Source organism: Thermobia domestica, chromosome 2 (genome assembly GCF_964235325.1).
Source record: "Thermobia domestica chromosome 2, izTheDome1.hap1.1, whole genome shotgun sequence".
Taxonomy (NCBI): domain Eukaryota; kingdom Metazoa; phylum Arthropoda; class Insecta; order Zygentoma; family Lepismatidae; genus Thermobia; species Thermobia domestica.
Window position 1 is genome coordinate 108,097,585 of NC_137455.1, and position 23,368 is coordinate 108,120,952.

Here is a 23,368-nt window from a genome sequence, read left to right on the forward strand (position 1 = left end):
CCCTATATTTTTCCGGAAAATTTTCCGTTCTAAACAAATATCAGTGATCAAGTAACAATTCCTTATTAACCATAAAATTGATCGAATTCATGCATAGAAATATAAAAAAAGTGGAAGATGGTTTAAAGAATCTGAAAATTTTCATAGCTCAGAAAATTTCCGGTACTATGTAGGAATGAGTGAAACAATTTTTCATGAATCGAAAAATTTTCTGTCGCGTGTGGAAAAATTGAAAAACTTTTTATAAGTAGGAAAATTTTTATTATTTTGAAGTAAAAAGTAAAACAACATTTTATGAATCGGAAAGTTTTATTTCTTTGTAGAAACAAGTGAAAGGGAATTTCATGGATCGGAAAATGTTCATTATGATATAGAAACAAGTGGAAAAACTTTTCATAACCCGGACAATTTTGAATATTATGTATCGTGATGTTAGGTGGAAAATTTTCCACTACATTTAACTGCACATTGAGCTATAAAATTGAATTCTTGTAGAGGAAAGTTAGACAGCAATAAATTATAATTTTCCAATTAACTTTCGGGGACCGGAAAATTTTCTAATATTTTGAATTGGCAAGTAAAAACTTACATAGTCTCTCTCTCTCTCTCTCTCTCTCTCTGTGTGTGTGTGTGTGTGTGTATGTATGTGTAAGGGCCGGGAACATAAATCAAGTTTGTAGAGTACAAATATTCCATCCCATTGTTTAGAATGTGACAAGAAAGCGAAAAGAAACCTTTGTGAATTTATCAGTTATTTTAAAAACAGAAAATTCCACTATTTCTTCACATATACGCCTGCCTATGTACGGAAATAACTACATATAAGTTCCAGTCCCTCATTAAGATTATTCTTGCAACACAAAATAAGAAGAAATGCTTTGATTATATTGTGTTTTAAAGCTATGAGAAAACATCGTCTTGCGCGTATTAAATTAACGAAATATGATTTTGTGAGATCAAAGGTGAATTTTGAGGAAAGAATACATTAAAGTTTCTGAACCATTTTTACAGAAATGAAGAATCGTAAAATGTTCACTTCATGAAACTTCTTTCAGACAATATCTATTACAAATAAATTTTACAAATAAACAACGATGTAGGAATAAGTGGAGTATGTTTTTATGAATCGGAAAATGTACATCACTGCCCACGCGTACTCCTATGATATTCGATTATATACATACATCTATTGTGAAGTTTCATCTTGTACAATATTCACCATGCCGCTCATTCTAGTTTTTGAAATAATCTATAAAAATCCAAAATTTGACCAAGCAATAGTGTGTTTCAGTTTCGGCAATACGTCATTGGCATCATCAGTCTCATTATTTGACAAAGGCAATTATACATATATTACTGATACTGTGACACAAGTTATTAATATAAGATTTCTTTTGATTTGTCAAATTTTATGTAAAATGTGTTATACATAACATAACGTAACACATTAAAACAGTCAATCAACATCGCGGTTGGGTAGTGAAATTGATTTCACACTTTCATTGTGATTTTCTCTCCATTCAAGTTAGAATATAATATTTAGATTTTATAACTAAATGCATTTAGATTTTATAACTGCGCGTTCCCTTAAATCTTTCAGGTACAAATACCACACCAGACATCTTACGTAATATATCTGCTGTTATAATTAAACGATGCATCTGTCTATGTTGTTTAAGATGGTAGACTTCGTATTTATTTTTAAGTTAAGTTGTTTTAAAGACGTAATTGTTAATCATACTATGCGGAAGCAATTAAGAGTGAATGCTTCGTTTAGAAAACGGGAGTCAGTTTGTTGTATTTGGCAAGTGATACTGAAGGTGATGTACTTTTTGTTTTCTTTTTTCCTTCTCCAAGGAATGGGTTCTTCCTAAGGGACAAATCTGTCTAAATTAGACAGTTGTTCAGTAGTTATATGTGTAATATGCCTGGCAACGCTGTGACAAAAATGGAAGAGCTAACAATTGAAAAAAAGATTGGGAACGCTTCCTCTTTCTCAATGCAATAGACTCCGAGAGACACAGACGAAGATAGAACGGGCTTTTTGCCAAATTATTAAATGGAATGCTTAAACCATTTCTCCCTATTGTGTGACATACGAGTTAACGAATGGAGATGACCTTCGTGTTGAAATGTTATACAATGGAGGGCATCTATAGTGGACTATGGGAACAGGAAATGTGGGGACAATAAAGAAAAAGTCACGTTTTTTTAAAAAAAAAACATTGTTGATTATTGTTGTAGGTTAGCTAAGTGTCTCTTTTGCAAGTTAAAGGATACACGCATCATTCGCGAAACAGCTGCGAAACTGTAACGTGACCTTTTTTCTGACATTACTGCAACTACTATGCAGACTCCTACAGACTCCTCGTTTTTGTAATGTATATTTTGCTGGAGATTTTGTTTGTTTGTAAGCTGACAAAAGATGAACTGGAACATTTCAGCTAAAAACCGTTTTTCGCTACAAATAGTATTGTAAATATTTAATGTACTATCACGAGTTTCATATAAGGAGATACCATGGGATGCTTTCTACTAAGCATTAAGACTATTTTCAGATTCAATGTCGTCTGAATCATATTCATAGACAGTGGCGTATTTAGGGGGGTGGCTTCCGGGCTTAGGCCCCCCCCCCGAAATCTTACTTAGTATAGTAAAATAAATGAAATATCTTGCAAAATTTTAACATTTCCAGGCAAAGCCCCTCCCGAAAGTTAGCAAAGCCCCTCCCGAAACAAAATCGTAAATACGCCACTGTTCATAGATATTACTGAGGAGATAGTTGTATTCTTCAATGATAACACGGGTATTAATACATGCCGAATTGATCTTTCTCATTATTTTGATGCTGCTAAATTTCAAAGGCAAATAAATGATCAAGAGAGCCCGCCGGAAATAAAGTGCATTAATCCTAAAGTACTTATTTTCATTTTAACACATATTGAATGTATGGCCTCTTCATGCAGCGGGAAGGAGGTGGAGGTGGAGCTGGAAGGGCAGTTTTATCATTTGCTTCATCACACTTCATCTGCATGTTTATTGCCTTCTCTCTCAGCCGCGAATACCGCTACAGAACTTGCGAGTGGTTTGTGGGAATCTAGTTAGAGAATGATCGGTGGACGTGTTCAAGATGGATGTACACTAAGCCCGATCTGTTTTGTGAGAGTCGTGTTTTGTTTATTGTGTTGCGTAAACACACACACACACACACACACACACACACACATATATATATATATATATATATATATATATATATATATAAATCCTCCTCATTTTTCTTGATTTTTTAAATTTAAATTGACCAGTGTTATATATTTTTTGTTAATTTAGCTTATTTATTCGTTTTTCGTTTCTCTATTTTATTTTCCGAAACCAAGCGTTTTTGTCGATTGGAATGATGTTTTCATGAAATTTACATCCCTCTTCACAACGTCATCTTCACGCTTATCCTACGGTGAGAGAATAACTACGGGATTGTTAAGGCAGTAGTATAGTTCTCTAAGTAAATAAGTTTCGAAAAAAAAAAAAAAACCTCTTCGGCCACGGGCTCAGGGTTAGCTAACCAACATATTGTTCTTTAAAGTTCACCTATGGAAAAATATATTGGGTCAACGTAGAGTAATCATCTGACAGTAGAATAATTGTTGGTTCGGAAAGGCAGTCATTTACTTACGTAAATGTTATCTGTTGGTGTTCAACAACAAGAAGGAAGGGAGCCCAATGTTGGAAATTGTATTTATAACTAAACTGTATGACCTACGTAATTTGTATGGTAGGGCTACTAACATTGTAAAGTTCTTGTTTGGTCCAACGTAGAATTTTCCTCATATTATCGTTGGCAAATTATTGATAAATATCATTCCCTTTTATTGGACAAGTACCGTAACCACTAAGATTGGCTAAGCTATTTTTAGCACTGGGGTTAGTGTGTCAAATAATTTAACACTCTATATCTGTATTGTATTAGTACCATTTATAAAATTGCTTCATTCTGTGCCAAGTATATGCTTTTCATGACTGAAGTTTCTTCCTATGTAATTTTGTTGGAAACTAGTATTTTTGAAGTTAATCATAAATGCATTCCTTAGAATCTGAAGTTCTTATTATTTACCCAAATATTCAAGGTATTGTTAGAAATACATATAAGTAACGAAATTGTTGTAGCATGTAACTAGTATGTCAGTTACATAAAGCTATCCAATATCTGAAAAATTAAGCACAATTGTAATGAATCTTGGTACTTCATTAATCAAATTCCAAAATCCTACATAACATTGACCCATGCCATGTAACATTGTTAATGTTTGTCCAGTCACATTAGGGATCTAAAAATGTCTATTTTTTTTTTTTTAAAGGGGTTTATTTATATCACCTTCTTTCGCCCTTAGATTGCTTCTCTTATCAAATAAGGTAACCTTCATGTAAACAGTTTAAAAGAGATTTACGTGGAGAAGAAGATTTGAAAATGAACAGATGGACTTCGGCAAGAGCTTAGAATTTATGAAAGTCACTCGGAGCAAGATAGGAAGGCATCCGTGCCGGAAGCCAGCTTTAAATGCTTTATGAAAGAAAAACTAAGGACGAAAACATAAAAAAAAAAGAAAAAAGTATCAAAGAGAGCGAGCGGAGTCTGGCTGAGTCAAGACGTTCTATTTTAGTTCATCTTCCTCTCAGTGATACCAACTCAGGTCATTTAGAGAACTATACTGAACTCTTATTTCAAGATAAATTACTAATAATATACTCTTTAAGGCTATGGGTTGTAGTAAAACAGCTAGTTTTATAAAATATATCCGAATTTAATAATGAAACATAAAAGAGGGAAACAGCTTTCTTTTGTAAACCTAGATCTTCATAATATGTATATCGCAAAGCTGTTAAATTATTCTAGTCATCTAATCATAAGCAGAGGTGGCTCCTGAGCGAATCCACATCAGTAAAAGTTAAACATTTATAAGTAGAGCTAAGGGAAAAAAACACTTAACTAATGTTCTAATTCTTGGGTGAACAGTTAGGACATTATGAAAGTTTTTTTTTTTCCTTTAGCTTATTACGTATTAAAGTTTAACTTTTACCGATGCGACTTCCCTCAAAAGCCGCTACTGGTCATAAGACAGTCAAATTCAATACTTTATTTTTCAAACCGGCGGTTGATCAATCATTGCATACGTAACTTAAATCTCTAAGCTTACTGGCTATTACAGAAAAAATACTGGTATGTCTATTATTATTATTATTATTATTATTATTATTATTATTATTATTATTATTATTATTATTATTATTATTATTATTATTATTATTATTATTATTATTATTCCAGCTGACACATTTAGCTGTAGATCCACGTCTTATATAGACTATGTACCAAAAATGCACCTTAAATTAACTAATCAATCAGGGTGATGATGGAATTGCTTAATCAGAAATAAGGCATTGCCAAACAGCAGTCGTGTTTATACCTTAAATCAATTGAAATATATGTAAGATATAGATATAATACATTCTGAATCATCACTTTAACACGATAACTTTATTAACAACAAAACTTTTTGAGAACGGTTAAAAAAGTAGCCCTCACCGCTGGTTTACTAACTAGCACGTGCGGCCTTGGTGTGCATGGTCCCGGGTTGGATTTTCGATGGGAAAGCACAAGTAAATAATTTCACAGTCTTTACCTTCATCATCGTCTGTCTCCATTACCCTAAAGGACATGATAGTGGAGCATTAAACTAAAATTCAATTTAATTTCATTTTTTTTTTTAAGTTATGGCTACCTTAGAAAAATGAAACGTAAGGAATTCCTTTTTTTATTACGTTCCGGATGATTAGTGTAAGTAAATGAGTTATGGCAGAATTGTTGGAATGAGATTTTGGGAGAATACTAGAAAACCTGGAGGAACACAGTATTATGCTCCACAAATTTATATGTTCCGATATCGAACCAGTGGTGGATGCTCCCCTACCACTGGATCACCGTGCCTCTCGGACCATTTTAGACTATAACTTTTTCAAAAGGAAAGTTCTGTTGTAAATATATTTTATTAAAATGTTTATTTACTTATTTGTTTTACAGAATGTGACATTACGGTGTAATATACGTACGACAAACAACTTTTATTTAACCTCTTAAGCTTAAAAATCCGAAACATCCGTATCTAATCTTTAGCGGTAATGTAAACTTCTGAAAACTTATGGATATTCTGAAATATTCTGTAAAGTTTGTTCAAACTTCGAATTTTACTTTTGATCGTCTGGTACAACTTGTTAGGGTCATAACCGCAAGTATGCATACAATTCTTTTGCTTCCCTGAAATCTTAGTTCTTGTTTTTCATAACCTAGCGCCATTTTAGTAGTTTCAGCTATTACACTAAAATTTCTTCAGTAAAATAATACATATTTACATAGTCATATGTAAAATAAGTGTTAAACGGTAGACGAGACAAACCAATACTGTTAGTACTAAGTGTAATGGATTGTGAGAAATATATATTTCATATTAAAATTGTTCTGGTGGCAACTTCAACTGGTTTAAAATTATCATCGTGATTTTTTTTTTATGTATGTATGTATGTTTTTACTACGTAACATTTCTCTGGCACCAGGATAATTAAAAAAAATGAGCAGTGGGCACCAGATTAATTTTGGTCTGGAACAGATCAGCTTTCTTCTCATGTTCGATCTATTTGAAGACATGGTGTGATAGTAGCTCTTACACCGCGTGAAATATGTGTCAGATTATATGGCTTTTTCTAACCCCGTTTCCTTTCAACCTCTTTTACTATTAAGATATTGTAGGCTTCTGGTTCTAACACATAAGAACAGGATGTCTTGATCAATTTAAACTTCTGGCGCCTTGGAAAGTAGTTCCATCAAGAAAGAAAGAAAGAAAGAAAGAGAAAAAGTAGATGCTAATAAAAAGAAATAACGCTGAACGTAGAGGAAAAAAAAGTGACAAAATTAGTTGTAAAAGTACAAAGGTGAAAATCGTCTTGAAACTTAATGCAAACGTTATACGAAAATAGATCTCGCTTTATGTCTTCTTTACGAGGATTTTCGAGGAACTTTAAGGTACGTTGTAAATCACGTGGATGAGGTTCATTTAAGCAAAAGGCATTACTTGGGAAAATTTACTGGTAGTTTGGCGACTGGTATTCCAGAGTGTATGTTTGTGTTAAGTTCTTGCAGTTCAGTACGTGTGACTTTGAAAAAAAAAAATACTTAAGAAAACAGAAAAGGCTGCAAACAGAGCTAACACAAGAAAGAGATAACTTGTTTGCTATTGTAGCTAAAATTGTCTTTCCAAAGTTTGTCTTCTCTGCTTTGAAAGGCATGCAAGATAGTCACAACAAAACGATGAGTACTTGTGTCGTGTACTTCTCAGACAAAAGCATTGTTATTGCAAATCGCCACTGTAGATGCAGTTAAAAGCTGGGTGGTAAATTAATGTTGGAACTTAGTGAAAAAAGTGTAGAATTTGTCTCTTTAAATAATCTGTTGTAGACCAAATCAAAGAATGCCCTTGAATCAATACAGTAAATATTGCTATTACTACTACTTCTACTACTTTCGAGCGGCTATACAAATGAAGTAATCTTGCTATGTGCAGAAACATAGAGGAGACACACCGTGTCACAAAGTATTTTAAAGTTGATATTTCCTGTACTTTCCACCTACAACCAAAATATAGGGTAATTTGTAGGTGGATCAAAATGAAAAATTGCTACTTTTCTCGAAAAAGATTCCAACGATTTTGTTTATATCTGATAAACTAATATTTCATGGAGATTCTTACAATATGGCATAATTCATTTATCTTAGAAAACAAAATTCAAAATTATTCCTTTATTGCTGTAAGTGAATTTTGTTCGGACGATTCATTCTCTGTAAAACGGCTGTAATGATTTTGAGATATTGTTTGTATCTCATAAACTAATACTTCATTAAAAAGGCAAAATCGTACATACTAATCGACAAAGCAGTGAAAAAGTGTGTGTCAACTAAAGTGGAAGCAAAAGCTTTACATCTGTGCCGCATAATGTCGCTACTGTCGGTAATAAATGTAAATGATTCAATTGTTGCGCCGCATAGGTTGCTACTCAGTAGCAAGTATAAATGGTCCAGAGTTACAGTTTCCGTTGTTTTCCACGAGAGATACTGTTGAATATTCTAACAACAACAATGGATAGTATTCGTAATACTAAAATAATAATAATAATAATAATAATAATAATAATAATAATAATAATAATAATAATAATAAAAAGAAGTAGCAGATCTTGTAGTTTTACGTCTCACGATTATATCTTGGAGGCTAAAGGAGATGAATTATTTATTAAAGTGGATGATTGTGTAGGGATTGGTGGGATAATAATATGAGAGGAAACAGCACCCACAGACACATCGAACCAGAGACCTCTCGCACGAGAGGTGAGCGCTTTACCGCTCAACTACTGTAGTCCGTGTATGTAGTACAGCAATTTAAACTCACTCCCTGCACTGCGGGAACTTTGTTCCTAAGATATGCATTCTTTGAGGGATTGAATCGGGAATATTTGAATTGATTGCATGTTTAAACTGTGGGATTCGTAGCTTTGTATTCGTTGAAGGGTTGGATTCTTTACAGTATTCGAGGCTATTCAAATTGTTTACGTGTTTAAATTGCGGGATTTGTAGCTTTGGATACGTTGAAGGATTGGATTCTTTAAACTATTTGAGGCTTTCGAATTGTTTACATGTTTGAATTGCGGAATTTGTAATTTTGCATTCGCTGAAGGATTGGATTCTCTACAGTATTTGGGGCTATTCGAATTATTTACATGTTTGGATTGCGCGATTTGTAGTTTTGCATTCACGGAAGGATTGGATTCTTTAGAGTATTTGGGGCTATTCGAATTGTTTTCGTGTTTGAATTGCGAGATTTGTAGCTTTGTATTCGTTGAAGGATTGGATTCTTTAGAGTATTTGGGGCGATTCGAATTGTTTGCGTGTTTGAACTGTGGGATTTGTAGCTTTGCATTCGTTGAAGGATTGTATTCTTTAGAGTATTTGAGGCTGTTCGAATTGTTTACATGTTTGAACTGCGAGTTTTGTAACTTTGCATTCGTTGAAGGATTGGATTCTTTAGAGTATTTGGGGCTATTCGAATTGTTTGCGTGTTTGAACTGTGGGATTTGTAGCTTTGTATTCGCCGAAGGATTGGAATCTTTACAGTATTTGTGGCTATTCGAATTGTTTGCGTGTTTGAACTCGGGATTTGTACCTTGTATTCTATGAAGGATTGGTTTCTTTAGAGAATTAAAGACTTTACTTTCGTGCGAAGAGTCAAACTCGTAAGAAAGTCTTGGATAACCATTGTGTTAAGATTTATGCCCTTCCACTTATTGCTTTCGATGAGTAAGTTTCAAATTAATTGTTTCCAAGTGTAAGAAAAAGAACAAGCGAAAATGCGGCCATTGTGGAACCGTTGTTTCAACAATGGGAATCTCTTTTCCTACGATGATGAACTTTCTGATTTATTAGTCCTTAGAGTGTTATAAAATGGTATTCAGTTCCTGATTATTTTGTCAGATCCAAAATATTATAGATCCATATAATATATATAAATATTTATACAAATACTTAAAGGTATTACGACTGTATTTACTCGAATGTGGCGTCATTCTTTAGACACCCTTCAACATTTTTGGGAAGCACCACATTTTAAGAGTGAACATTAGTCAAACTGTATTTGTTTGTCTTGGCTATTGTCCATGCCTCACATCCAAACAAGTTTTCTGTAATCTATTCATAGATTCTCTCAAGAGCGTTTTCATATGTAAATAGATGATCCGTGAAATACTTTTTTTTTCTTTTTTCAAACGAAACAAGGTGGTCTTTCTCTGTGTATTCCAAATGCTATTTTCCCGTCAGCGTTGTTCTGCTTTTTTCTCTTTTATGTCCTTCCTCTCTCTCTCTCTCTCTCTCTCTTTTTTTTTAAAATCAAAATTCTAAAGTACAAGCTAAATGAGTGTCTCAATGTGCTACAGCTCTTTTGGCATTCAGTAGTTCCGGTTTGAGGCTGTAGAGTACATGCGCCATCTTGTTTTACGAGCAATTTAATTTATATGTGAAATTGTTGGAGATCTTAATTTTCTGTTTTTTTGTTTTACTGATTTCTCTCTTTAAATTTATTTAAACTTGTATTAATTTATGAAAATTATATTTTGTAGTATGTACTTCTAATACAGTAGACTGAGACTGCTATTACTCCAGCACATTTTATAAGATTAGCTTGTGCGAAAGGACAGGAAATTATAGTTTTTTAATGCATTGTATCAGACGCGTAAGGCGGAAATATATGGAAACCAGTGGCGAATATAGCTTGGAGTCCGGGTGCCCTAGCCCCCAAGTTTTTGTGACAAAAATAATTTTAGCTTTTATTTATACATTTTTGAAAGTTGATAGTAAACTCATGATATACCTATCATAGTCTGGGTTCTAGCTGCCCCTTACCTTCTAGATCCGCCTCTCATGGAAACGTATTATATTGTTGTGTTTGGTATTTAGTCCTTTCACCTCTACAGTCACAGAACCTACCCAGAAACTTCGAATTACTGGAAGGACCGGCGTAATATAGAGATGCAAAATGTACGAGTAATTAAGTTATTTCATTATGGTAATTCTAAGCTTGTAATTAATCCATTAAAAGTTAGGGATTTAGTTAATCAGTTAATTTATAATTTAATCAATAAATATTTCAACGAGTTAATTTTTAATTGATAATCGTTAAAGAATTATTAACGATTAAAAAGTTAGTTGTTATTTTTTTCCTCAAAAGCAATGTGAAATGGATGTGACACTGATATGACATACATGAATCATTGATACTACATCTCAAGACAGTTGTCAAGTAAAAATAAATAAATAAATAAATAAATTTTAATTCAACCTTTACTTCTTTTCTAACATTAAATTTTAATTTACTTGATTATGTTTTCATACCCTTAATTTTAAATTTTATTCCATTTAATTTTTATTAATTATTCCAATTATGTGCAATTCATAGTATATTTTGCTTGACAGAAACCTATTAGCTATATAATCTTACCGTAGTAGCATCATGAGTAGATTACCAATCAATTAAAAAAATAATTACAGTTTGACCGTCACAATGGCGGACAACATCAGGTTGAACACTGTTGACGACACGAGTAGTAACGTAGCCAAACTGTGATTATGGTTTGTGCCCTGCACTAGGGTTGACAGATTGAACTTAAGACCAAACCCGGATTCATATAATTGAGAATACACATTTAAAATTGAAGTTTTTTTCATGTTATTACCACAGTTACCTCTAACGCATAATATACTGTTACGCGAATCAATTTGTAATAGCTACCGTTACCTAACCTAACCTAACCTAGCCATTACTACTATACCGAAAGATATACTATACCTAACTAATGAAAATAACACAAAACACTAGTGATTACAAATGCCTACCTTATTATTCTTATATTTTGTTTTTGTTTTAGCTTTTCGCTGCTGAAAAATAAATTATATTTGCCAGAACCATTTTGTGGAAAACTTTAATTTTCAGGTTCATTTGAACTCAAATTTCACACATTACAAGTTGTGTTGACATTCTGTTCCTGTCATATGATGATTGAGCTTTCATATTACACTAAACACTTGGTCCACATAGGTATAGGCATTGCTGACTGGTACAGCGAGAATCTGCTGCATTATTTTTGATCAAGTTTGGTACATTTGTTTTTTCAAGACATGCACTCCGTAATTTATAATTGTTATTATCCTTCTTATCAAGTATTGATTAATAGATTTTACAACAGAGAACTCATTCTACAGAATTTATGTTCATCGATACTAATTTTAACATTAACATCTGTCAAATCATTAAATGGAAACAGTGTTGGTGTCAGGAGATCAGGCAATCCTATCTGCGCCACTGTTTCTTAAGTTCATAATTCAGATTGTTGTGTGTTGTTGACAACACTAAAGCAAGAATATGTGGCATCTAGATATATAATATTATGCCAATACTATGTAAATGTGAAGAATAGATTAATTTGGTAGGCAGAAATGTGTTACTTAGACTTTTGTGTTTTACTTTTTGAAACTATCCTACACCTTTCTTTATTCTTTTTATACAGAACAAAATGATTGCCAAATCTGCATTTAATATGACTATGATATCTGCAATACATTGAATAAAAATATAGTATTCACATGGTACATTTTAAAGTAGCTGTCCTTAAGAACTGAACACAGATGTCATGATAGAAGTATTCATTAATATTCTTATATGATGTGCAGAACTGCTCTCGCCCATTCATTCTCATTATCATGATTGCCTCAAATAAACAAAACTAGCAGGCGCAAAGTATAAGTTAGTGAAGAAGGAACACGCCTTGTGACGTGTGATCTTGACGACAAAAAATGACGCCCATAAATTAAGCTAGCCTTTTTTCGTCATTGCAACCACTCCTATTGCTCATCCTTCACAGTTTGTGGACTGGATAATGATCCCCCTGTCATCCCATGACGAGACATGGAAAACACCCACCATGCATGGGTTATGCACAAGATAGAAATAAAGGTATCTGCAAATCAAGTTCAAGGTTTTGTTTGCATATATATATATATATATATATATATATATATATATATATATATATATATATATATATATATATATATATATATATAGATAACGACAAACAGAACAGAAAAGATTTGTTTTCTAATGGGGGAGAGATGTGTGCAGATGTATTACATGTAGAACTGATAGTTTGAGAGCTTTTATTTAGTTGTACTTGTTGTTCGCCACCAAGCCTTCGGCTCGTTGCTTCCTTACATACTAGTGACATCTGTGTACGTCAAGTAGGAGACCGTGCAACTAGTGACATCTATTAGTTTGATTGTGAACTATTAGGAATTAGTAGGTTTGAGGCAGTGGTCGAAGTGAGATGGTATGCGGTGGTATGCCATACCGCCTCTGGTTTTTCAGTGAGCAAGACATACCGTCACTGGAGAGTAGACCTTTAAAGATTTTTTAAATTTCTAAGTTGACAACCCAGACATTTTTGTTATCATTTTCCTGCTTTTTTTTTTTTTTTTTTTTTTTTAATGAGGCCTCTTCAAAGAAATTCTAGTTTATATTTTGATGGGCCATATTGATTTTTCTTATATAAGTGTGTGTGTGTCTTGCTTTAATGTATATAAATGTCGTGTTTTGAGCATGGGCGGATTAATGAGTTGTTTCCTGTGGGAGGAGGGTCGGTCTTTCCAGGCGTTTGAAATACCCCTCTTTCAAGTTGGGGTCCGGGAGTTTTTTCACATGGAATTAATATAAAACTCGATTTTTGAGTATTTTTGTGTATAATTGTCTCTAATACAACGTGAGGGAATATTTCATGAATTGTTGATGAGGGATCAAAGTTTTTCCATGCCTCCCTAACTACAGTGAAGCTCTCCAATGGTCTTCAGTTTATGAAAAAAAATACAATGTTTTAGGCAACATATCCTCACTGTATATCAACATTTAGATAGCCGGTATGTAGAGTCAAAATCGTAATAAAACATACCGCCTCTGCTTTTTTCCCGCTTCGAACACTGGTTTGAGAGACAAGTCTTGCGTTTATTATAAAAATTAATAATATGTAAATATTTTCGCCTAAATGTTTATGCAGCCCGTAAATTTGAGTTATTTTGGAGTTTGTACATTAGTCTTACTCACAGACTGAGATGCTTTTGTATTCTAAGATTACAAATTTACTGTAATTCCATTGAGCAGCAGGAAGCGATGAGTTAACCGCACCTCACTCAAGTAAAAGCTACCTAATTAACCCTTCAGTTTTCCAGCAAACCTGTACTTTAATTTTCGTCCTTAATTTCTATAAATAAATAAATAAATTGTCAGGACAGTATATGCAGTACGCGATCTACAGAATCATCCGATCTTGACTAAACTTAACTAGACTTGCTTAGAGCGCCTGTTTAACAGATTCTCAAATTACCGTTTTAACAGATTTGTTCCGTGTATTTTGCTGAGCAGACTTTTGGTTCTCGAATTGTGGGCCACCGAAGCTAGGCTTGTGAAATTTTCGTTGAAGGTTAAAAAGAATACTAATTCCTATTTAGAAGAATTAGAGGAAAATATACAGGGTGTTTCAAAGCATCACCGACAATGTTTGGGAGGTGATTCCTTACACCAAAATAAGAAAAGGTATAGACCAACCTAGGTGCTCAAATGCTTTCTTTCGGAGTTATAGGCTACCGAAAACATGAAAAAAAGAACTTTAAAAATACATAGTTCCAAAACTATAGGAGCTACCGTGAAGTCAAGACTTCACTTAGAAACTAATATATGCGCTATCCAAATATCCATGTTTCACAATCCTGCGGCACTTCCGCAACAATTTTTATAGAGGTAGTTGGTGAGTACTTCACATTATATGCCAGTAGCCAAACTTCCTCTATGAAAATTGTTGAGTAAGTACCGTAGGATCCTGAAACATGGATATTTGGATAGCGCACATATTAGTTCCTAAGTGAAGTCTTGACCAGACTACGGTAGATTCCATAGTATTGGAGCTATGGACCTTAAAATTCATTTTTTCATGTTTTCGGCAGCCTATAACTCCGAAATGACGAATTTCTGCATCCAGTCTGATCTATACTTTTTGTCTTATCTTAGTTTCAGGAATCACATCCCATTGTTTTGAAACACCCTGTATATGAAATAAATCTGTTAAATGTTAAAATTGGTTTTAAACGTTAACCTATTAAAACTTTTAAGTAAATGCAGCGTGTATTTATATTAATGAAGATATGCGAACATTAATGGGGAACGATTTAATTTTTCTCAAATCGAGAAACTCATAGCCTGAACTATTTACGAACGACTGTTTCCGGCAGGAAGTAGTATGAGAGAAGAATATTCGTTATTTGCTTACCACAGCAAATTTTTAAACTTTTCGAGTCGGGAAGAATTCTTAAGTAGAGGATTTCATCATGAGCACTAAATGATGTCATATTTATAACATTTTTTCTCAGTCTCTTAGCTGAGCACAGTTTAGAAACAATGGACCTTATGCAGAGTCGTTTTGAAGTATGATTAGCGTCATACTAAAGGTCTGACAGCTACAGGAAACATATGTTAGTCGAACTCTTTAGTATGGCACTAATCTCACGTCAAAACGACTCTGCATGAGACCCAATGATTTTAGTGGAAAACTTCAACAAATTTTAATTCGGAATTAGAAGTATACATTGAAATTTAACCTTGCTATATACTGTATATTTCTTTTATTTATATATGTATTTATACTTCATTAATTTCTTTTTCTTTACAGTTCTGCAGAGAACAACTTGACATGGCTTCAGCAAAAGCAGCAGAAACTACGAGAGCGAAAAGAACAGCAGAGGCGCGCCGAACGCCTTCCTCAAGAGTCACGGCTGATGGTTGAACTGAGGACTGTGCAGAATCGCCTTCGACCACGAGAAGAAGATGGGTATGCTAGTGACACAACTTTGTTGTCCGATTTTGGGGGCACATCAAGAGAAAGTTCACCAGGAAAATATGGAAATTATACAACTCCACTGCATATCAACACCACCACTACTACATCAACGTACTCGACCCACAGTCCTCGACCCGAGGTGCTGCCGGGAGCGTCTGTCAACTACGCGTCGTCGTCGCCAACCAAGTCGTCTTCGGGCAAAGGAGGTTCAGCACCTACTTCTCCGCTCTTGCCGCATCGTTCCTCTTCCCGTGAGCGCACAGTCCGCTACAATCAGTACCTGACCAGTCAGCGCCCACTCAGCAGGCAGAGGTCCGATACTTCATTTGATCGTGAACGACCTTTCGTAGCAGTCAAAAGGGCTCATGAACAGGCTCGAAAACAAGGTGACGGAGAGTCACAGGTAGGCAAACCTGACTTACGCATTTTGATTGAAGCTTTTATTAAAGTTAGTAAGCACTCACTGTTAGTGAGACATGCCATCATATATAGTTACAAGCTATATTTTCAGTTTTCAGTCCTTTTCTTGCATGTGATAGTAATGAAAAAAGTTAAGAAGTGTTCTATACTGTGAGTAGCCAGATAAATAATTTGTACAAGTAGATTTACTTTTATAGTTTACATTTATCATTGAAAGAATACCTCTATTATTGTTATTATTATTTTATATTATCAGATAAGTGTCAAGATTAGAATTTCAAGATAATTTCATTGTGACCCGGTAATCTACATTCTATATATTGATACTAGAATGAATATGCCGGTAATATTGTATAATACAAACTGATGAATTATAAAATCCAAATACAATATGCTACAGATAAGTTAATTATTGTTAATCTCGAATTCAAATATATATATATATTATATAAATAGGATTAAAGTAATTTGAGACAAAATAATTCTGTTTTTCTTTTTTTGACAAGATTTTAAGATACATTTTAATCTTCAGTTTTTATTACAGTAAAGTTATCTTGATATCTAGAACATTTGCGTTTGTAAAATGTAAGGTATTGATTTTTAAGATTATCATTTGGGAATGATTAGGAACTAGATGTTGATCTTACGAATAAACAAAAGTGAGTAAATGAAAATCTGTAGTATAATTGTTCTTGTTACTGTTGGTATTCCACTATATGTCACATCCAAACTTCTAATATAATTGCATGCAAATACCAACTGGTTTGAATCACTATCTAAAAATGGTCATGGGCATACCTTAAGCAAAAGACTGCATAGATAACAGTTTTAAACCAAATACCCAATTCAAATTAAATAGTACTTATTTGCTTATATTTGTATGAACGATTTTGATCCTTTTCCAAGACTCAAAATAATTAGCTTTGAAGTTCATTACGTCTGTAATATGGTAGAACTGGTAAAGTATTTCATATGTTATTAATTTATTTAAAACTTTTAAGGTACCAGGCATCAAGATTGGAATTGCTTCTAATTTTAGAGCATATTCAAATAAATAACAAACTAAATATTAGATTAAAATACCTTGGAATGTGCACCAATTAAGTGATTTTGAAACCTAGAGATGTATCATATATGTAATTCAAGAGAATATTTTTTCTATGCCTCAATCTCAAAATGTGAATAAAAGTTTCTTTCTTTTTGCTTTTAGATGGCCAGAAAAAATTCTTAAAGTGGTTCTATAGTCAATAAAAATAAGACTTGAATTAACTATTTGTAAAAATAAGATACCGTACTTTGTAATTCACTCCATAATTTCATAATGCAAGAGGTTAGTTGCGAAAAATAAACCGAAAGAAAATACTTATATTAAAAAAAAAATGAAAAAAATAAATGAACATTCTTGTGATATTCTGGATTCAGAAACGATTACTTTTTCCTATTAGAAAACTTATCCAGTAAGCTTCCGAAACAAGAATTGCCATTATTAATACCACTAATTTTTGTTTTCGAAGCTCATCAGGTAAAATTTTGTGCGAATTGCGTATGTGTCCCATGCGCAGTAAGTATCAATTTAAGTTTTTCTATTACAACGTAAAAATATATATTTTAAGATATTACAATCGCTTTCAAGATGTTATAGAAGTTTAGTATTTTCTCATAAGTGAAATGTAAAATATTTTATCTAGATAAAACACACATACATTTCTGGTTTTACATATTATTTGTAGTTTTTTTTTTTTTAACGCAAAATGCTGGTTTGCGTATTCCTTCAATTAGTTTGCTTTGTATTGTTCAAAAACGCTGTGTTAAAGGAGTTCATTTTAGTCTCTCATGTGACAGAATGAGTCGGAATTCTGAAAATCAAAGAGGCTTATAAATATTCAGCTCAATAGGAAGAACCTTTTTAAAGGAAAACCATCACAGATGTCAACAATGAAAAGTATCAAGAAATACTATTTCAACATTAGCAGCTACTAAGTCTAACCTATTAGGTATATATTACTATAAATAACTATATGTACTTTTTTATTTAAACGATTATGTATTCTACCTTGAACTATTAACACTTATATATTATACTCATTATATTTACTTCTACACAGTACATTAGAATATACAACTACCTATTAAAACCACAGAGATATTTCCAACATTGGCCACAAGTTCTTTATATTATTTGTACAGCAACACATAATTCATCCTAGCAACTACAGAATATATTACAAAGATTTGCATCGCGATTACCTTTCTGGCACAAGACCTATATTACATTTATTTTACAGCTTGACGTCCTCCTTGGATTACTTCAAAAATGAAACTTGGTAACTTCCTTGTCTCAATTCTACCCCAAATGACCTAATTATTGTATTTCCATCATCAGTTTCTTCTACAGTAGTATATGCAAGATTTGTCGAACTTTTAACGTAGATTCGAAATCTTACAAGTGGCATACGTTAATAATTTTCAAATAAAAACTTCTTTAACAATTGTGCCACTAAATAAATAATTATTCAATATCACCAATACTTTTTGCATTAATTTTGGTATGCATTGGTTTATATCTTAAACGAATTTGTTGGGAATTGTTAAAATTTCGCAACGAAGAACATCTGTTAGGCAGTACTTTAAGACGAGCAATATTTCTCGTATCTTGCCCTTGTATTAGCAAATCAGGTTCTTCCACTTTTTTAGAACAGGATTTGAATTATTTTTTCGTGATCATTGCTAATATTCTTTTTAACTGAAACAAGTCTTTAAGTGGAAGAGAAAAGAGTCTATATATTCGCTCGCGATATATAAACATTTAGAGGTCATAATTACAAATTTGAATGAATGCTTTGAAATTATGGAGTAAATTACAGAATGCCACTCATTCTAGCTTTGGAACTTCTTTTATAAAATAACAGACAAATTCTGACCAAAGCATATATTAACTAATAAATAATAGCGTTACAGTTTCGGCAAATTAACTTTGCCTTCATCAGACACATTATCTGTGTGTCTGATGAAGGCAAAGTTAATTTGCCGAAACTGTAACGCTATTATTTATTAGTTAATATATGCTTTGGTCAGAATTTGTCTGTTATTTTATAAATTACAGAGTAATTGAGCATGGTTAAGATGACTAATCGTACATTTACAAACAGGGTGAAAATAAAGAGATGAGAATGTAAAAACCAATAAATCAATCTATATAGAGTTACCGTACCTAGGTATGTATATATACACACATGTTTTTATTTTTATGAAATAACAGATCATAACCAACTGGATTAATTTTGTCTTATGCATTCCCAGAGTCCCCATGCTTCCCCAAGATCTATACTGGCAGCACATCCAATGGGTTGCATCCCCTATGGAACAACCCCTGCTCAGGCTCATGATACCCAACAGGATGGGGGTCTACTTGCTGTGGTGGAGGGACAGCCCCCTACCGGGGTGGGTAACATAAGATGGCAGTACTGAAATTACTCACAGTTAACTATATTAGATTATGACTAACACTTCTTTTTTCTGACAGTCATAAAGCACAGTTGCATGTACTACGTTCGGCTGGTTCTTTCTACTCAAATCACTCTGAAGAATTAGAAAGCTCTACGCAGTCACTGAAGAAGCTGTATGTTTTTTATCACATTATGAGGAAAATTTTACAGAATTATTACGTATCATATTGATACAAGGGAAAGACTGTTATTATTATTATTATTATTAAAATCAGCACAGCTCTTTATTGACTCTGTAGACATCTCTTAATTCATTTTTAGAAATAAAATCCTTGTTAATCTTTTACATTTCTAGTTCCAGCTCTTACACTGTCACTGTTTTCGCTTGTTTCTGTAAATGTATCTTTTACATTCTCTATCTCTTTTTCTCGCCCTGATATTTCTTTCTTGTAAATGAAAAGATTTCTTGTCTGCTTATAATATTTCGACTTTACTGTATGTGCGTGTGTTGTGTATATACGCCTGTATGTATTATATTTTCAAAAAGAATTGTTTTAGTGTATAGGATGTCACGTGAATAGTACAGACAGAGTTAAACATGTATATAAAACATACTTGCTTCTATTTTTCTCTATCTTCTTCTAAAGAAATCATTTGTTGCATATAACGTATCAGACTTCCTCGAAGAATTATCGTTGTAAGAAAATAGTTGAAATTGGTTTGATAAACATAAAATCAAATTTATTAAGTACTTAATAATATCTTGATGTATTCTTCAAAAGGAGCAAATAATGTTTTGATAATATAACTGAAACAAGCATTTGAAGTACTTGTTAGTGGTTATATTTGTAAGTATATGCTTTGCATTTTGTTCATATTTTAGTTTTCATACTTTAAACATCCGTAATTCACCGTTGCATGAATATGAACCATGATAAGGACAAATCAAAGATGAAAATTAGTCAGGTGACTATGTAAATGTAGACTACTTTGCTAATCATAATTTGCCGTCTTCAGATGTAGATTGTAGAGAAGGAAGAGGCTTTAGTTTCAGTTTTTGTTGTAAATACAGTCATTTAATCTCAAATTATTACAATTTTTGTGGCCTTACATAATATTTAAATATTTTAAATCTTATCTTCTTAGAGATATATAAATTCAAGCACAGGCATTTTTTGTTCACCGTTAGAAAAAGAAGATTCCACAAATTGACTGTTTACATATTAACAGTGATTAGTTCGGAATTTAGTCATGTTTACTTCTGCATTTAAAAAAATACTCCAACATGCTCAGTATCTAATTTTGTTTCAAATCTGGAGACAGATAAAGGTACAATGAAACATTCAAACATTATTGATTAATTTTCTAAAGGTAAGGAAATATTTGCGTTCTTTTAAAAATCTGTATTATTATTATTATTATTATTATTATTATTATTATTATTATTATTATTATTATTATATTTAACTAAGATAGTAGTAACTAAGATAAGTATTTAGTCCCCTCTCCATCAATATCATGCATTCTCCAACAATAATTTTTTAGTTATATCGCTAAATCATATTCTGTAATTTAAACTTAATTATGTCATTTTTTATTCGAAAGTTATTTATGTATTTTTTTGAATAGGATGATGTGCTTCTTTTTACTTACAATCTACATATATTAGCTATTTGTATGTATAACACAAGATTACATGATAATAACAGTTTTATTGATATTACAATTATAACATAGCATGAAGTAGTAAGTTATAATTAATAACATACGTACATCGAGGTATTAATCACGTGAAAAAATATTTTTTTAAAAAAAATCAACTACTTATATGTATAACAGCTAATTAAAAGTGCTCATTATCTTTGTACCCACTTATTTCAAAGATATTTTGGAAATCAAATACTTAATATTAAAATTCCTCTGCTTAATTGTCTAGAAAGTACGAAATGCTAATCAGTAAAATAGTCAATGTTTTCGAGGCAGAGTTGTGAACAGGTGCCTTCAAAAAGTAGCTAAATGACGCACACAGACCTGAGTTAAAATGGATAACCTCGTTGAAAATTATTAGCCAAATTTATAGCTAACAAAATTTAGCTATAAAGAAGTAAATTTTACTAGCACTGTAGTAGTGCTACAACAAACTGTATTATTAGTCCTGATGTCTCAAAACAAATATTTTCATCCTTAACCCATACTTAAAATATGTACAGCACGCTTTGCGTGCTTCATTAAGGAGGTGCTACATACCCCTTGAATTCTTTTCTTCGTCCCCAATCGTTGTGGCAATGTTAACTACATGTCGGTAGAACTATTGTTCTAGCAAAATGCGAAAAGTAACACAATTCATGTTATATATATTCAGAATTCTCATTCCGAAATTAGTCTCGATTAAATTAGCTATATCCAAATTAGACTCGTTTAAATTGGTATCTCCAGAATTCTAATTTGCCGCGAGACTGAGGTAAGCGAAGTTGAGGTTGATAAATAAAATTATCAGAACAGGTTATGGTTCTGTTTTAATTCACAGTATTCGAGAAGTTTGACTGGAAAACGTATTCAACTACAATTGAACAAAAATAGATAGAAATTGACTATTTCAAAGCAAAATTCTCCAAAATTTATAGCTGATAGCCGTACTACATTTTTACTGGCTAACACCGTGTGAAAAAGGCTAAATTGGCAACATTGTTTCGAGATGATCTTTTTCCTATCCACTTCGTCGTGTAAGCGTATGACGTAATGATTGATGTGGAGATGTATTCTTCCACACTATATGGTAGTATTTGACTGACATATACAAGTTGTTACATTTTAAACAGCTCTCGTGTAATTGCAAGTATTCTCACAGGGACTTCACCTCTTGTAAGTGAGAAACATGTCAATACAGATTATTTTACTAAAAATATTTTGAAAGTGATTATGCATAGTTTAGAATTATTCTTTAATTACTGCAGCATATTGAAATAAGTAGATAAATAAATAAATGGGACGAGATTGATTAGCAACCTTAAACTTGAAATACATCATGCACCACCCCTTACATGATACTGTTAAATTTTGTGACTTAAATCCAAAAGATCCAGACATGTTTTGACGAAAGTAATATTTAGTACCATCAACTAATTATGAATATAAATTTCTTGTCAAAATAATTGCTAACTTTAATAAAGAAGTTACTGATGATATCATAGTCAATGCTAGTGGGATTATAGAAGTCAATTTAGGTTGAAAAATGACCTCACTATGCGTTGTTCTCAAAGCTGCATTTAGTTTAGCATTATTCAGTTTAGATTTAGATGTCAAGATACAGTATAATGGAATTATAAAAGCTTCAGATCTTTAACTATTGAGTTGCTTTGTGTGTAGTTTATTGAATTAAGGTTATGGGCAAGCATTTAACGTTCATTAATTTTCACGTGATTTTTGTCTCGTCTTCGAATAAATTAAAAGGAACAAAATTATGTATAGACACTAAGTAGTAGAGGTAATCAATAAACACGAACGTTTGCATAAGTGATGCTTTATTATTATTATTTTTATTTTTTCATTTATTAACAATGCAAAACTGAATGAGAGAATATTCACATATTAGTGGTTACCGTGCTTGCTGTCATGTATTTTCACTTCTTACAGCCTAATATAGAATGACCAAACCACCAACACCTTTTCTTGCACAGACGTTACCTATCTACCTACTTACTTGTTTACATGATGCCTGATATGTATTATATTTTATACATCGTCTCAGCTGTCTTTCTACATCATAAACCCTTACTTCTTCCACATCACTTGCAGGTAGTGTGCCACACACTGCTTTGGTGTTGTGTTGCTTTCAGAGGCTTTGGGCGAATGTGTTACTTGGTAGTTCTGCATTAGAGTAGACATTTCAATTTGTTTATGTTTATTGTATGTCTATACGGGGTGATTTCTTGACTATGTACAAATTTTGTGATAGGATTCATTACATAAAA

The 23,368-nt window shown here is 32.5% G+C and overlaps 1 protein-coding gene across 11 annotated transcripts in view; it reads left to right on the forward strand.

Moving 5' to 3' along the window:
* The window catches only part of by (focal adhesion protein tensin), a 947,366-nt gene that overhangs the window by 892,167 nt on the left and 31,831 nt on the right, over positions 1-23,368 (forward strand). For 10 of the 11 annotated variants that reach the window (XM_081744677.1, XM_081744683.1, XM_081744689.1 and 7 more), the window contains 2 exons: positions 15,364-15,934; positions 19,252-19,392. In XM_081744677.1, coding sequence (XP_081600803.1) covers positions 15,364-15,934; positions 19,252-19,392 — 712 coding nt within the window. The remainder of the gene's footprint in view (positions 1-15,363; positions 15,935-19,251; positions 19,393-23,368) is intronic. The other variant, XM_081744695.1, reaches the window with a different exon arrangement.